Raw genomic sequence first — 17,128 nt, 5'->3', positions numbered from 1 at the left:
TAAAATGGTATTGAGTTAAAGGTGTTCCCCTTGCATAAACAGAGTCTTATGTTAAAAATATAAAATAAAGGGTATAATGACAAATGATACCACACAAAGAAGATTAAATTCAGAGTGCAGAAACATTATGGTGTCCCCCACAGTTTGGTGCCTGGCCTGCTCCTGCTGTTCGCCTACAGCAGTGATTTGTCTGGGACATTTGAGAAGTGTTTAAAAACTGTGATGTTTGTCAATGACACAGCTACAATGAAAAATGCCTTAAAGCTGTCAGAACCATATACAAGCTGTAAAATAATGGATCTGCCTTACAACATCTTCACAGCAAACAGCTTAGCACGTATTATGCAATTCCAAACAAATAAAAATTATTGACATTAGATTAGTACTTGTACCATAGATCATGAATACGACACTTCATAATGATGTGGAACGTGTCATCTATTCCACAATATTCAAAGATCTTCTGATGACTTTTTGATTTCACTTGTAATCCATGTATCTGATTTTTTGTTAATTTTCAGTTGTTCTGTGGTTCATGGTGTGGGTTCCTGTTGTCATGTACTAGTTCATGAACCACGGGCAATGTATGAGTGGCCAAGTAAGTGGTCCTGACAGTCGGGATACCAGTTACTTTGGAGTATGGCTGGGCATCTCGGACATATTCTGAGTCGTGGTCACCTTTGTGTTCAGACGGCAAAGACTACCAAATCCACTGGTTAGTCCCTCAACTGTTAGGGGTAAAACTCAATGGGACCCGGGGCAAGTAAGGCTAGCAACCTGCTTCCCTGGTACTTTAAATATGATGCTGGCAACAATCAGAGCAAAATGCCTCAGATCTTTGGAGGTGACCGAGTCCCACCTCTAATTGATAAACCAGGGACTCCTAAGATATGACTCAGCAAACGAATGGTAACGAGATGGGAAGCTATTAATATCAATGGGGGCTACTGTGGGAAGAAGATAGAGTTGGCAGAGGCTGGAAGTAAGATGGGGCTGGACGTTTTAGCTGTTAGTGACATTCGGGTAAGGGGTGAGAAAGAAGAGGAAGTGGGAAAATACAAGGTCTACCTGTCAGAAGTCGAAGCAGGAATAGCACAATGGGGTGCAGGGCTTTACTGGTACGTCAGGAAAGAAATGGAACCCAGCGTAGTTGCAATAAGGTATGTAAATGAATGACTGATGTGGATAGATTTGACAGTGTCTAGCAAGAAAATTAGGATTGTGTCAGTATATTCGCATTGTGAAGGGACAGATCAAGATAAGATGGATAGTTTTTATGATGCACTCAGTGATGTAGTTGTTAGAGTAAAGGACAAGGACAGTGTTCTGCTCATGGGTGATTTTAATGCCAGAATTGGAAATCGAACAGAAGGGTATGAAAAGGTTATGGATAAATAATTTGGAGAGGATATGGAGGCCAACAGGAACGGAAAACAACTCTTGGATTTCTGTCCCAGTATAGGCTTAGTAACCACAAACTCCTTTTTTAAACATAAGAACATTCACCGGTATACTTGGGAAGGCAGGGGAACCAGATCTGTCATTGACTATATAATAACAGATCAGGGATTCAGGAAGGCTGTGAGGGACACACATGTATTCAGGGGATTCTTTGATGACACTGATCACTATTTAATCTGCAGTGAAATTGGGTACTGTGAGGCCGAAAGCGCAGGAGGTCAGGTCCATATGTAGGAGGATAAGAGTGGAAAAACTTCAGGATAAGGAAATCAGGCACAAGTACATAACAGTGATCTCAGAAAGGTACCAGTTAGTTGAATGTAGTCAATTACAGTCATTGGAAAAGGAATGGACAAGGTACAGGGACACAGTACTAGAAGTGGCTAAAGAATGTCTTGGAACAGTAGTGTATAAAGGTAAGATGAAGCAAACAGCTTGGTGGAATGACACAGTCAAGGCAGCCTGTAAAACGAAAAAGAAGGCGTATCAAAAATGGCTACATACTAGAACTCAGGTAGACAGAGAAAGTTATGTTGAAGAAAGAAACAAAGCCAAACAGATAATTGCAGCATCCAAGAAGAAATCTTGGGAAGACTTTGGAAACAGGTTGGAGACTGGGTCAAGCTGCTGGAAAACCATTCTGGAGTGTAATTAGCAGTCTTCGAAATGGAGGTAAGAAGGAAATGACAAGTATTTTGGACAGGTCAGGAAAACTGCTGGTGAATCCTGTTGATGCCTTGGGCAGATGGAGGGAATATTTTGAAGAGTTGCTCAATGTAGGTGATAATATGATCAGTAATGTTTCAGATTTCGAGGTAGAATGGGATAGGAATGATGATGGAAATAGGATCACATTTGAGGAAGTGGAGAAAATGGTCAATAGATTGCAGTGCAATAAAGTGGCTGGGGTGGATGAAATTAAGTCAGAACTCATCAAATACAGTGGAATGTCAGGTCTTAAATGGCTACACAGGATAATTGAAATGGTGTGGGAGTCGGGACAGGTTCCATCAGACTGGACGAAAGCAGTAATCGCACCAATCTTTAAGCATGGAAACAGAAAAGATTGTAACAACTACAGAGGTATCTCCTTAATCAGCGTTGTGGGTAAAATCTTGTCAGATATTGTTTAAAGGAAAGTACGAGTATTAGTTGAGGACAAATTGGATGAAAATCAGTGTGGGTTTAGGCCCTCTTAGAGGTTGTCAGGACCAGATCTTTAGCTTACGGCAAATAATGGAGAAGTGTTATGAGTGGAACAGGGAATTGTATCTATGCTTTATAGATCTAGAAAAGGCATATGACTGGGTTCCTAGGAGAAAGTTATTGTCTGTTCTACGAGATTATGGAATAGGAGGAAAACTTTTGCAAGCAATTAAAGGTCTTTACATAGATAGTCAGGCAGCAGTTAGAGTTGACGGTAAATTGAGTTCATGGTTCAGAGTAGTTTCAGGGGTAAGACAAGGCTGCAACCTGTCTCCACTGTTGTTGATATTATTTATGGATCATATGTTAAAAACAATAGACTGGCTGGGTGAGATTAAGATATGTGAACACAAAATAAGCAGTCTTGCATATGCGGATGACTTAGTTGTCATGGCAGATTCGATTGAAAGTTTGCAAAGTAATATTTCAGAGCTAGATCAGAAATATAAGGACTATGGTATGAAGATTAGTATCACCAAAACGAAAGTAATGTCAGTGGGAAAGAGATATAAATGGATTGAGTGCCAAATAGGAGGAACAAAGTTAGAACAGATGGACGGTTTCAAGTACTTAGGATGCATATTCTCACAGGATGGCAACATAGTGAAAGAACTGGAAGCGAGGTGTGGCAAAGCTAATGCAGTGAGTGCTCAGCTACGAACTACTCTCTTCTGCAAGAAGGAAGTCAGTACCAGGACTAAGTTATCTGTGCACCGTTCAATCTTTCAACCAACTTTGTTGTATGGGAGCAAAAGCTGGGTGGATTCAGGTTACCTCATCAATAAAGTTGAGGTTACGGATATGAAAGTAGCTAGGATGATTGCAGGTACTAGTAGATGGGAACAATGGCAGGAGGGTGTCCACAATGAGGAAATCAAAGAAAAACTGGGAATGAACTCTGTAGATGCAGCAGTCAGGGCGAACAGGCGAACAGGCTTAGATGGTGGGGTCATGTTACACGCATGGGAGAAGCAAGGTTACTCAAGAGACTCATGGGTTCAGCAGTAGAGGGTAGGAGGAGTCAGGGTAGACCAAGGAGAAGGTACCTGGATTCGGTTAAGAATGATTTTGAAGCAATAGGCTTAACATCAGAAGAGGCACCAATGTTAGCACTGAATAGGGGATCATGGAGGAATTTTATAAGGGGGACTATGCTCCAGACTGAATGCTGAAAGACATAATCAGTCTTAAATGATGATGATGATGGTTTCAGTTGTTCAGAGGGAATGAAATATCACAGCAGTATTTATAATTAGACAAGAGCAAGTTGAATTTTATATCAACAATAAGTATGAATTACAATGTACAGAATGGTTGAAAATTATGAACTATTTACGAATAAAGGGGGACACCTCACTGATAGGCACAAGCATTGCGTTGTTGATAGGTACATAAACAACAGGTACTAAACTTGGGTATCTTTCGGAATGCACTGCCTTATTCTAGCTGTAGGAAAACACACACACACACACACACACAGATATGCACACACTTGTCTCTCTACAGATTGCTTAGTCAACTGCCACTTCTTTACTGGCCCACGGTCAGTGTACTGGAAAGGTGTGGGGGTATGCGATGGGGTGGGATGAGCAACGGAGAGTAGCAGGAGGCAGGTACAGGGTTGGGGGAAGTATTTAGTGGCTTGTGTGAGAGTGGGAATCCATCTGTGGACTAGCTAGGGGTGCAGGTAGAGGCGGCAGATGGCAGACGGCCAGCAGATGGCAGATGGCTGGCACCCGATGTCATAGACTAGTGTGTGGGATAACAGCACATAGCTAGCTGATGTGAGGATACAAATTGGATAGGGGTGCTGGGGCATGTGATAGGTTTAGGATAGGAAGGTTACAGAAGTGAAGGATATGCTGTAAGGATAGCTCCCATCTGCACAACTCAGAAAAAATGGTGCTGGTGGGGAGGATCCATATGGCAAGGGTTGTGAAGTAGCCACTGATATCTCACATGTTGTGCTCAACTGCATGTTGTGCCACTGGATGCTCCGCCCCATTTCTTGCAACAGTTTATCAGTTCTCACCACCCATGGTAGATGCATCTGCAGTGATGAGAATCCCCTCGCCGATTATGCTGAAGAGCCTACAAAGGCCTTTGCAAACAGGCAATACCATCCAGCCTAATTGACAAACAGATTTCCTGTGCCATATACTCACAAACACCTGATCTTCACATCTATCCTGAGAACCAATCACAAAGAAGTGCCCCTCTTGTCACCCAATACCTCCCAGACTGGAACAACTAAACCATGCCCTACATCAGGGCTTTGATTATCTTTCATCTTGTCCTGAAATGAGGGACATACTACCCTAAAGTTACTTCCACCCCTTCCAAAGCAGTGTTCCACCTCCTACCCAACCTCTACAATATCCTAGTCCATCCCCATGCTGCTCTAATCCCCAATCCCCTGTCATTTGTATCATACCCCTGCGGAAGACCCAGATGCAAGACCTGCCATATCCACCCATCCAACACCACTTACTTCAATTCAGTCACAGGCTCATCATACCCCATCAGAGGCCAGGCCACCTGTGAAAGCAGCCATTTAATATACCAGCTCTGCTGCAACCTCTGCACAGCATTTTAAATTAGTATGACAACTGATCAGCTGCCAACCAGAATGAATGGCCACAGCTAAACTGTTGCCAGAAACAAGGTGGAGCACCCAGTGGCACAGCATGCAGTGGAGCATAACATGGGAGATTTCAATATCTGCTTCACAATACGTGCCATATAGATCCCCAGCTCCAGCTCCAGCTTTTCTGAGCTGTGCGGATGGGAGCTATCCTTACAGCACGATCTTGGCTCCCACAACCTTCCTGGCCTAAAACTAAGGTAACTCGCTGCCCCCTCTCCCCCCCCCTCCCCCCCAATTCAATAGTATGTGCATGTGTGTGTGCACACGTGCACTTGAGTGTATGTGCTTGTACACCATCACCTGCATCAGCACCCTGTCTAATTTGTGTCCCCACATCAAATAGCTGTGTGCCGTTATCTCACACCTTTACCACCCAGTACACTCATTGTTAACCAGTAAAGAGCTGGCAGTTGACTGAGCACAGTGTATGGAGACAGGCATGTGCATGTGAGTGATTGAGTGTGTGTTAGTGTGTGTCTTTTTTGGGCAGCTAAAAAAAGGAAATGCGTTCCAAAAACTAGCCATCTGCGTACCTTTTGTTTGTGTGCCTATTGACAATGCAGCATATCTGCCTTTTTGTTTGTCATCTCCTTTATTCATAAGTATGAATTGCATCTTCATCTGGGTTTCATAGATTCTGAGAGCTCATTTGACTCAGTTTCAACAATATCTGTACTAACATCCCTTGAGAAAGACGACATTGATTCAACCTATGTTAGTGCACTGAATAATATATACATCAGTGGACTTCGTGTGCCCCAGGACCGCTACGGTAGCTGAGAAGGCCCTATGGGAAACCTGAAACGTGACGGCTAACGGGGCTCTGGTGAAGCTGCGATAGGCCTAGCAAGCCAGTAGTGGATAAATCAACTGCTTTTAAAAAGGGAACATGCCTCGGATCACGGAACGGATTTAAAGGAAACCGACCAAGCAATGGAAAAGGATTACGAGATGGTTTACGACTGGGCACCTTAAACGTAAGGACTCTAACTGGGAAGTTAGAAGAAATTGAAGAAATGATGGAAAGGAGGAAATTGGACATCTTGGGACTTGCTGAGACTAGGTGGAGAGGAGTTGGTGAAAAACCACTAAGTAAAGGATGTAAACTGTACTGGATAGGGAATGAGAGGGGAAGAAATGGAGTGGCAATAGTGGTCAGAGAGGGTCTGCAGGAGGAGGTGGAAGGTATCAATGATCGAATGATAAAAGCCAGAGTACGAGTGAAAGGAAAAAGCATTGAAATCATCCAAGCATATGCCCCACAGGTGGGGTGTACAAAAAAGGAGAAGGACGAATTTGAAGATGACATGCAAAAGCAGCTAAATGGAGGTAATCAGATTATAATAGGGGACCCCAATGCACATGTTGGCACAGACAGGAAAGGATTCGAGGAGATAATGGGACCAGAGGGCTGGGGGAACCGAAATAGAGAAGGAAAATTGTTGCTGGAATTCTGCAAGAGGAATGGGCTGGCGATCACGAATTCCTCGTACAAGAAGAGAAGTAGTCACTAAATAACTTGGTACAGTGGGGACTGGTCCCAAACTTCAGTAGTAGACTATGTACTAGTGGATAGGCAGATGATGAGCAGCCTCACAGATGTTAAAGTCATTCCATCTGAGGCCTTAGACAGTGACCATCGGCTGTTGGTAGCCACCCTGAGAGAGAAAAAAGATAGGAGGGCAACAGATATACAGGAGAAAAGGTTGAAGACATGGATGCTGAAAGAGGATGAACGGAGGACCCAGTATCAGACACTGATCAGGAAGAAGCTGCCAAAGGAAGATCAGAGAACAGTGGAAGAAGAATGGGGAGATTTTAAGAGGGCCCTAGTTGAGGCAGCTGAGACTGTGTGCCGTAGAACTAGCACAAAGAGGAGAAGTAAGGAAACCCCATGGTGGAACAACATATGTAAAGAGGCAGTACTTCGAAAGAACAAAGCCTTCAGAGAATGGTTCCAGATCCGAACAGAGGAAGCTAGGGTAAAATATAAGGAAAGCAAGAAAGCGGCACAGACCATAGTAAGGGCGGAGAAGAAGAAGTGGATGGAAAAATGGACAAGAATGTTAGAAGAGGACAGTGAAGGGAAGAAAAAAGTACTTTACGCCATGGTAAGAAATAAGAGGAATGACAGAAGCGAGTGCCTGAGGATCATGGATAATAATGGAAGAGTTGTGGAGGAAATGCATGAGCTCCAAAAGATTTGGAAGGAGTACTTTGAAGATCTGTTGAATGCCGCCAAGCGGGTAACTAACAGCGATGGACAGCCTAAGGCAGCAGACGATGATAATTGTGGGGAAATTGATGATCTAACTTGGAATGAAGTGGAAGAAGCCATAAAGAGGATGAAAGGGGGCAAGGCACCAGGTTGGGACAAAGTAACAGTGGATATGATACGAGCAGCAGGAGAAGTAGGAACCCAGTGGCTATACAGAGTGCTGAGGGTGGTGTGGAAGGAGAACAGAATTCCTGAGGATTGGAAGAAAGGAATTATAGTCCCGATCTTCAAGAAAGGGGATAAAAGGAGATGTGAGAGCTACAGAGGAATCACCCTGCTATGCCACTGTGGAAAAATCTATGAAAAGATCCTGGAGAAGGGAATAAGAAGCAGTATTGAAAGTAGACTGCAAGAGGAGCAGTACGGTTTCAGACCGGGAAGATCAACAACGGACCTCACATTTGCGGTAAGGCAACTGCAGGAAAGGCACTATGAGTACGGGAACGACTTAATCATGGCCTTTTTAGATATTGAGAAGGCGTATGACAGTATCTGTAGGGACAAGCTCTGGGATGTGTTGAACACAAAAGGGATAGATGAAGAGATAACACAAAAAGTCAGAAAAATGTATGAGGGAAGTGAGAGTTGTGTGAAAGTGGGGAGGGAACGTACTGCATGGTTCAAGCTGGAAAATGGGCTGCGACAGGGAAGTGCACTTTCGCCTTTATTGTTTATTATTGTTATGGATGAAATCCTACGGCAAGTATCAGATGCAATTGGAGATCATAAAATGAAAGCAGTGCTTTTTGCCGATGACCTGATGTTATGGGGAAATTGCGAGAAGGAGGTGCAAGAGCAGTTAGATGCATGGGAGGCAACGGCAGCACAATATGGAATGCATTTCTCTGCAAAGAAAAGTGAAATAATTGTCACAACAAGGAAGACGAATAGGCCAAATGTGGATATAACTTGTGGAGGGGAAAAACTACAAGTGGTAGAGAACTTCAAGTACCTGGGAAGCGTGATTGAAAGTAAGGGGGGAAACACAATGGAAATAAATGAAAGGTGCAGAAAAGCAGGGCAGTTCTACAAATGCATTAGGGGGCTTATTTGGAGCAAGGAGGTGCCACAGAAATCCAAGGGAATTATATACCGAACCTACTTTGTCCCCATATTGGCATACGGAAGTGAGACATGGGTAATGCACAAAAGCGACAAAAGTAGAATACAGGCTAGTGAAATGAAGTTCCAGAGGAGCAGGTGGGGTGTAACAAGACGAGACAGATTGCGAAATGTGTATGTGAGGGAAAGACTAAAGGAGGAACCAGTACAGGACAGGATAGAAAAATCAAGACTGCAGTGGTATGGACACATGAAGAGAATGGATGAGGGAAGAATTCCAAAGAGGATGTTTGATCTGCAACTGGAGGGGAAGAGGCCCAGAGGAAGACCAAGAAATAGATGGGTGAAGGGAGTGAAGGAATGTGTGACGAGAAAAGGAGAGAACTGGACGAAGGTGGAAGAGGGGGAATGGTGGAAAGACAGAACACGATGGAGAGGCTTGTGTTCCCGACAGACCCAGCCAGTGGCTGGAAACTGTCCAAGATGATGATGATGGTAGAGCTTTTAATAAAACTTCATCAGGATAGTGAGAAATTCATAAATAAAACAGGAATTTGAAATGGAGACTCTCAGCAGTCATAAGGAAGTTTTCAGATCCTCAGAATGAACAAAATAAAGAAAAAATATGTGTTGAAGGAGCATATCTAAATTACCTTCATGTTACTGATAGTACTGTGCTGTTTGCTTTGTCAACTGCAAGCTGAAGAGCTAGGTTAAGCAATTCTGAAAGTAAGCTTGATCATCAGTGCAGCGAAATTGAAATAATGTAGAATCAATACATCAAGAAGAAAGTAGTTCAAATTAACAGTCAAGCTACAGAACCATTTCATGAACATTTGTATTCAGGTCAGTTCAAAACATTAACTGAATGGAAAGCAAAAGAAATAAACAGAGGTTCCAGAAATTAAGTTCCAATGCATCAGAAACGAGAAGTTTGCACTCAGTTTGTATTATCAGTTTTGACTTATGGCAATGAGACATGGACTTTTAGTGTGGAAACCATTAAAAATCTGTGTGTTAATTGTGAGAAAGGGCAGATGCATGTCGAGAATTGCTAGGGGAGAGAGAAAGACAAACAAATGGTTCAGAGAATAGATTAGAGTGGAAACTGTAAATATGAAAATGAAATGGAGATGGTTGGGTAATGAACCTGGGTGAATTGCTGCTGGATGGACCAATGGAAGTGTTAGCTGGTTTCCACAAGGCAATAAAGACTAAGATGATGCCCTAACTGAAGGTGAGTACATGATGCTAGAAAATGTGTAGAAATGACAGGTGTATGTAAATGAAGACTCTAATGCATAGAAGTGACTAGAGGATGGCACCGTTGAGTATTGGATGTTAAATAAGTGAGAATGGTGATAATGATGTTGGATTGTAACTTATTAAAAGTGTATTTTTCAAGACGTTTTCCTTATTCGATGCACTGTTTATGAAAATTGTCAATTATATCGCAGTTTGACTGGATGTAGCTTCCTTTGCTTCCTGCACACATAATCAGTGAGGGCACATACCTAGTATTCAAATATAATCAGAGTTATAAAATTTATTGTAACTGTCATAAAATTCTTGAAAAGAGCTGCAGTGTTTCTTAAATGAATATTAATACTGTGAATATAAATCAAACACATAACTTACTTTGTACAGGAACAGTTTGAAGAAACATTCCAACAACACCAATTATTGATGCCCAACCAATGGCTTGCCACATGAAGTATGTAACTATTATTGTTTCAATGGGAGTGATCCATATGTAATGCAAGACTAAAGACAGATTGTCAAATCTGTTTACATCATTGGACAGGAGATTTACCATCTGACCTGCTGCCGTCTGTCCAAGTGCAGTTTTGCTTAGACGCATTATCTAAAAATAATAAAATTAAACTATATGTTCATAGTATAATATTTTAAAGTTTATAAAATTGGAATTAATTTTACATTAAAAAGTCTACTACAATTCATATGATCTGGGTAGAATTCTAGAAGAAGGCAGCTTTAAGTGGTGAAGCAATTGAATGCAAAAAATAGTTTCCAGTCATCCTTTATTAATTCTAGAAACTATGCATTATATTAAGACCAACACTGTTATATGCTATTTGTGATCAGCTAGACTAAATTTAACATAGTAAATTGTCTTACTACAAGTGGATAAAGTTGTATTTAGAGAGCAGGAAACAGATTTTTGAACTTAAATACCATGTGAGTGCTACTTTGAGCTCTTATTGTTCTGAAGAACAAAACCTGCAGTATGGTCTAGCAGGAGACTCTGTTTTAGTACAAATACTATTTTTAATGATTTAGAGCTATTCAGCTCCGATCATAAGTACAATAAATCTACAGATGAGACCAATGTACTGGTCAACAGGAGGGCTGTCAGTGGCATCAAGAAAGAAACTGAAAAATATATCTTTGTAAAATGAAGAAATTTTCTGCAGGTGACTTAATCATAAATGTATAAAAAAAGGTACAAGCACTAACCATGTTACAAAATTCCTTGTGATGTAGATTTAAGATGAAGACTTTGTAAGTTGTAAATTAAACTTCATCTGTTATTTCATCAACTCCCCCTGGACGCACATGAAAGTTGGTGACAAACAATATGTACTTTACCCAAACAGAATCGGTGCGTTAGTATAGTGAAATTCATTTGGCTGCAAAATCTGTTTTACAACTCAAAAGAGGATTATTAACAGCCATAGAAAGAGCCACTTTAAGATTTATCCAAACTATGACTTCTTCCATGGCCTTATTTGCATATTCTGAAAGTAACAACATTCATGAGAAGAATGTTAGAAGTAAGTAACCAACTTGCGCTTACTAATGAAAGTGAATCATGGAATAAAACAGACCTCAAAGGGAAAAAAAATCTTGTGTAATAAATTATCACAGAAGATAAGTGAAAAAAAGGAAAATTTAAAGTTGTTATCAAAAATTAAATCACCTGATACAAATATGTGTTTACAGTGTATAGGACAATCTCACAATATAAAAATAATATTGTGATCTCCAGTAACTTAAGAAAACTTAAACATCATCAAACAAAATAAAAGTAAACAACATAAAATGCACATGAAAACACATTAAAAAAATTAAATAAATGTGTGCTGTGTGGTATGACAGAAATTAACAGCTCTCATGCCAGTATTTTTGCCACCTAGCATGTGAGAACGCATTACAATACACTTAATGGATGCAAAGTTGATGAATTTAATGAGTGTTTGTACTTTTCTTATTTCATTGCTAGTGTGTTCTATAGAAGTATGTTTTTTTTATGTTACATGACAAGATCAAGAGCACTGAAATACATCAATGGCAGCATCTCCATCACTGCTGTCAGAGATGACTTGCTGACCACTACTGCAACTGCACCAACAGCCAGCGGTGAGAAGAAGATCTTGCCAGTGAGTGTTGTCTCCCTCTGAATCTCATTATAAAATTGGTACAATAATTGTATTTAAGTGGAAAGTGTATGACAAGCTGTAACTCCAAATGTATGTGTGGTGACACTGCAAAACAGTGGGATTCTGACTTCTATCAGTCAAGATCTACCATATATCATTAATTTTGCATTATACCACACTAATAGAGTTACAAAGTAAAATTTATTTCCATTTCTCCACCTACTCTATCAAGAATGGGGGCAACGATTTTAAGGCAGTTTCCCTGCAGAGTATTGCAGATTCTTCAACTTCAGAACGAAATATTTTTCAAGATATGAATTAACTGAAGATTAAAATCTGAGTCTGGGTTTATTAAAACTGAAGGAAGCTGCAGGAATAAACAGCATCTTTGACTTTCATCAGCAAAATTAGGAGTTTTATGGGAATACTAGAAAGTTATATTTCTCCAAATTAGTCTTTCTTGATGAATAAATCTGATAATTAAATGCAAAGTGAAGCTGACTGATTGCAATTCAAGATTTAGTTGCAGGCTACTCCCAGGTCAGATGAAATCCGAGCAAGGTCATGCAGATTAATTGAAAAAGTCACTATCTCTACATTACATACTTTACAGCCAGGGCTGTAACACCACAGATGCTGAAGTATAAAATGTATTAATTGAATGTTATATGAAATGTGTGATTGAAAATAGTATGATACGCAATACATCTTGTGTAATTATATCTAAATGATTAATGGAAAATCTCATATAAGATGTGAAACAAATACTAACAAAGAGATAGAGGGGCTGGCCAGTACTTACCTCAGCTCAGTACAGCCGATAGATACACATAAAACAGAACTGAAAATTTACATTCCTAGCTTTTGGAACTTTGTTCCTTCATCAGGGAGGAGAGAGGGGAAAAAAGGGAAGAAGGGAAAGTGGATTCAGTTACTCGCAACCCAGGTTATGAAGCAACAGGGAAAGGTAAACAGGGAGGGTAGCAAGGATGGAGGCATGGTTGTCCCTGTTTACCTTTCCCTGTTGCTTCATAACCTGGGTTGTGAGTAACTGAATCTACTTTCCCTTCTTCCCTTTTTTCCCCTCTCTCCTCCCTGATGAAGGAACAAAGTTCCGAAAGCTAGGAATGTAAATTTTCAGTTCTGTTTTATGTGTATCTATCGGCTGTACTGAGCTGAGGTAAGTACTGGCCAGCCCCTCTATCTCTTTGTTAGTATTTGTGTAATTATATCCTCAGGTAACCATCTCATGCCACATCAACACATTAATCCACACCACATTTGTTATTACAAGATCTGGCATAATCTTGGATGGATATGTGTGTGTGTGCGAGTGTATACCCGTCCTTTTTTCCCCCTAAGGTAAGTCTTTCCGCTCCCAGGATTGGAATGACTCCTTACCCTCTCCCTTAAAACCCAAATCCTTTCGTCTTTCCCCCTCCTTCCCTCTTTCCTGATGAGGCAACAGTTTGATGCGAAAGCTTGAATTTTGTGTGTATGTTTGTGTTTGTTTGAGTGTCTGTCGACCTGCCAGCACTTTCATTTGGTAAGTCACATCATCTTTGTTTTTAGATATATTTTTCCTACGTGGAATGTTTCCCTCTATTATAACTATATATATATAGACACACACACACACACACACACACACACACACACACACACACACACACACATGTATGGAACACAAAGTATAACCCACCCAGTACTTCCTCACTTACATTAAAGGCCTCTGTTTATCTCATACAGTTCACTTAATAAATCTCTGCTTTTGAGATGAAGCCAGAAGGCTGTCTTTGTTATCAATGACTTTTGCTATGGGGTTGTAATTTGCAAAAGAGGTGACTATGAATTTACAACCATAAAACTTTGAAAATAATTAAATCACTAAATATGTTTTACAGTCTACATCAAGGAGAAAATATTTTCTTGGCAACTAAGGAAGTGATTCTGAAGTTTTAATGCTGCAGTACCATACCAGTGAATAATATGTTTTAAACTGTGAAATAATTTTTGCCACACTAACTGTACAAACTTTTGCAAAATTAGACAAATCTGTATATTAAAATAACATAAAAGTATTTCATGTTAATCTTCCTCTAGTTTCTTAATTTATTGACTAAAATATTTCAAACTACTGGAGTGGCTTAAATGTGAGAGGTAATCATACAGTTTTAATTATGATGTTGGTGCATAAGTTCATAGCATTTTTATTTTACGTGGTGGTATTCCAGTTGTTATGGTTCTAATTATCAACTATCATTTTTTATTTGCAGTTCATTGTTGCTATTTTAGTTTACATACTGTTATTTTGTCATTTGGAGATTTTCAGTGTCATCGAGTAGCGAGAGTGGTACAAGAAGTACCGACCAGCGCAGACAGAGTGCACAGCGAAGCAGCGTCACGAGGTGCCAGCGAAGGCATTGCCTCCTGTAGTTCCGAGGCAACATCAGCACGCCTCTGCTGCAAAATAATGTCACCAGAGGCCAGGAGGGCAGGTCTGTTTAAGGTGGGATTCTGCACACTTCCAGGAAGTTCCTGTTGGAATAATGTTGTACTGCCTACTTGCCATGACAAAGTCTGTGTCAACCATCAGGGAGTGAAGAGACTTCTGCCTCCTGTGAACTGTGCCCATGCACCAATGCTATGAGAACAGTGTGAACAAGTGTCTATCAACTTGTGTTTTCTAGTGACTGTAGTGAAGCCACAGTAAGGCCATTCTGAAAGTGTATCAAGTCATCACTCAGTAATCCTGGTTTACTTAGTGTGTTATGAACCGCAAGCCCATGTGTGTAGTTTCATAGCTACAAAATGGTTCAAATGGCTCTGAGCACTATGGGACTTAACTTCTAAGGCCATCAGTCCCCTAGAACTTAGAACTACTTAAACCTAACTAACCTAAGGACATCACACACATCCATGCCCGAGGCAGGATTCGAACCTGCTACCGTAGTGGTCGCGCAGTTCCAGACTGTAGCGCCTAGAACCGCTCGGCCACCCTGGCCGGCTTTCATAGCTACAGCTGAGCCTGGTGAGCAAAGATAAGTTTCATGATAATTAATAAAGTGCTACTTATTCAGAGTGTTATAATTAACTGTATTATTACTAGCCACGTCAGTGCCAAGAAGTTGCACACAATAGAGACAGTGAGAGGATCAATGGATGCTACAAAATGGAGTGCCAAGTGGAAAAATCAGAACGTTTCCAACATGCTCTTCTCTTTTAGTTCAATAGAGGGGTGACAGAAGTGGAACCAGCCAGAAGCATTTGCACTTCATACAGAGATAATGCCACTGGACAGAGCTTGTCAAATAACGGTTTTCTCATTTTAAGGAGGATCGTTTTGATGTTAAAAACTCTCCACATTCAGGAAGACCTGGAGGGTTTCATGAAGATTGTTTAAGAGCATTGATCCACAATGAACCATGTCAACATACTCGAGAATTGGCAAACATAATGAACTGTGATCATTCCATCATTGTGTGACATTCACATGCAATGGGGAAGGTTCAAAAATTGGGTGTATGGGTACTCTATGTTCTAAGTCAGTGCACCAACCATTCTCATCCTAGTGATGAGAAATAGCATCTTTATACTACCATAAGGAAAGGAATGGTTGAGCCCAAGCAAAGCAGCAATTCCCTGTACAAAGACCTGTACGCATTCACAAGCGAAAATATTATGCATCTGGTGGAACAGTGATGGTGTGGTGTACTATGAATTGATTCCCTGAGGTGCAACCATCACTACTAACATGTATTGCAATCAACTGAGATGTCTTGCAGATACAATCCAAGAACAATGGCCAGAAAGACAGCATGAACTGATGCCTGCCTGCATTCTGCTGGACTGACGAAAAACAGTATACAGGAACTTGGTTGGGATGTCGTTCCACACTCACTTCTTTCACCTGATCGTGCACTCTCAGATTTTCACCTTTTCTGCTCTCTATTGAATAACCTTCAAGAAACCTCCTTTCAGGATAAAAATGTGCTCCAAACATGGCTCGATGAGTTCTTGCCTCGAAACAGTATGATTTCCACAGTTGCAAAATCAGAAAGTTACCCTACGATTGACGGACTTGTAAACAGTGAAATAGAATATATTAGTGATGACAAAAGACTATTATGTGTATCTATATGAAAAAGCGCTACAAACTTATGCACCAATCCAGTATAACACTGAAAAATAAAGTTTTGTAAATAATTTTTTGTTTGTTTGCTGATATATTTCTGCATTCTTGGTACACAATGAAATCCCTGTGCTGACGTATTGTCTCGAGCTGCCAGAGGAGATAAAACTTCATGGTACAGCCCATGTCAAGCTCATCAGTGGGCTGCATCATCTTGTTTAGCAGCTTGATACAATACTTCAGCATGGGCATATCAGTGTGTATCAGGATTCTGGAGATGTATGTGTCAACAAATAAACAACAAAACTTCATTTTTTGAAAGGATAATTAAAACTAGAAACCTACCCCACAAATGTATTTCCATTTATCAACAGTCTGAGACATTTTGTCTCGATTTGTTATTGCACATTGAGACTTACTGAAAATGTGAATAACGTAAAGTAACCAAATTTACTGTCAGTATACTGCAGTTCACTAATTGAAAAAATACCATGATTGGCAAAAATAAAGGTAAATATTTTTGAATTCATTACTAAAATCAGTTAGTATTATCTCAGAAACTAATGAACTAGTCAGCTAATATTAAATAGTATTATCTTAAAAATTAATGAAATAGTAAGCTAATATTACACAAATGAGAAGCAGCAGCATTAAATTTCTATAGTAAGGAAAAAAACATACTGTGAATAGAGTATCAAAACACTTAAAAAGTTTCAAATGACATCTACAACATATTCTCTTAGGTTTGGCTTTTCAATGATTTTAAATGAATTATAGAGCTTGGTAACATGGTTAAGAAGTTCTTCTTCATTTTATATCTGAAATTTTCCTATTTGCAAAGTTAACCTCTTACACGAACCAGTTTCTCTAAATTATTGTGTTGTTTCCTTGATCAGTACATCTTTTAGACCAAGAATTGCATTTAAAAGAAAGAATGAAAA

General features: G+C 40.2%; 1 protein-coding gene across 4 annotated transcripts in view; it reads right to left on the bottom strand.

Moving 5' to 3' along the window:
• The window catches only part of LOC124774888 (ATP-binding cassette sub-family C member 4-like), a 365,241-nt gene that overhangs the window by 151,257 nt on the left and 196,856 nt on the right, over nt 1–17,128 (bottom strand). For all 4 annotated transcript variants that reach the window (XM_047249542.1, XM_047249543.1, XM_047249544.1 and 1 more), the window contains one exon: nt 10,293–10,518. In XM_047249542.1, coding sequence (XP_047105498.1) covers nt 10,293–10,518 — 226 coding nt within the window. The remainder of the gene's footprint in view (nt 1–10,292; nt 10,519–17,128) is intronic.

This window comes from Schistocerca piceifrons, chromosome 2 (genome assembly GCF_021461385.2).
Source record: "Schistocerca piceifrons isolate TAMUIC-IGC-003096 chromosome 2, iqSchPice1.1, whole genome shotgun sequence".
NCBI classification, from domain to species: domain Eukaryota; kingdom Metazoa; phylum Arthropoda; class Insecta; order Orthoptera; family Acrididae; genus Schistocerca; species Schistocerca piceifrons.
The sequence above is the reverse complement of the archived record's forward strand: the minus strand, read 5'-3'. Positions and strand labels throughout refer to the sequence as shown.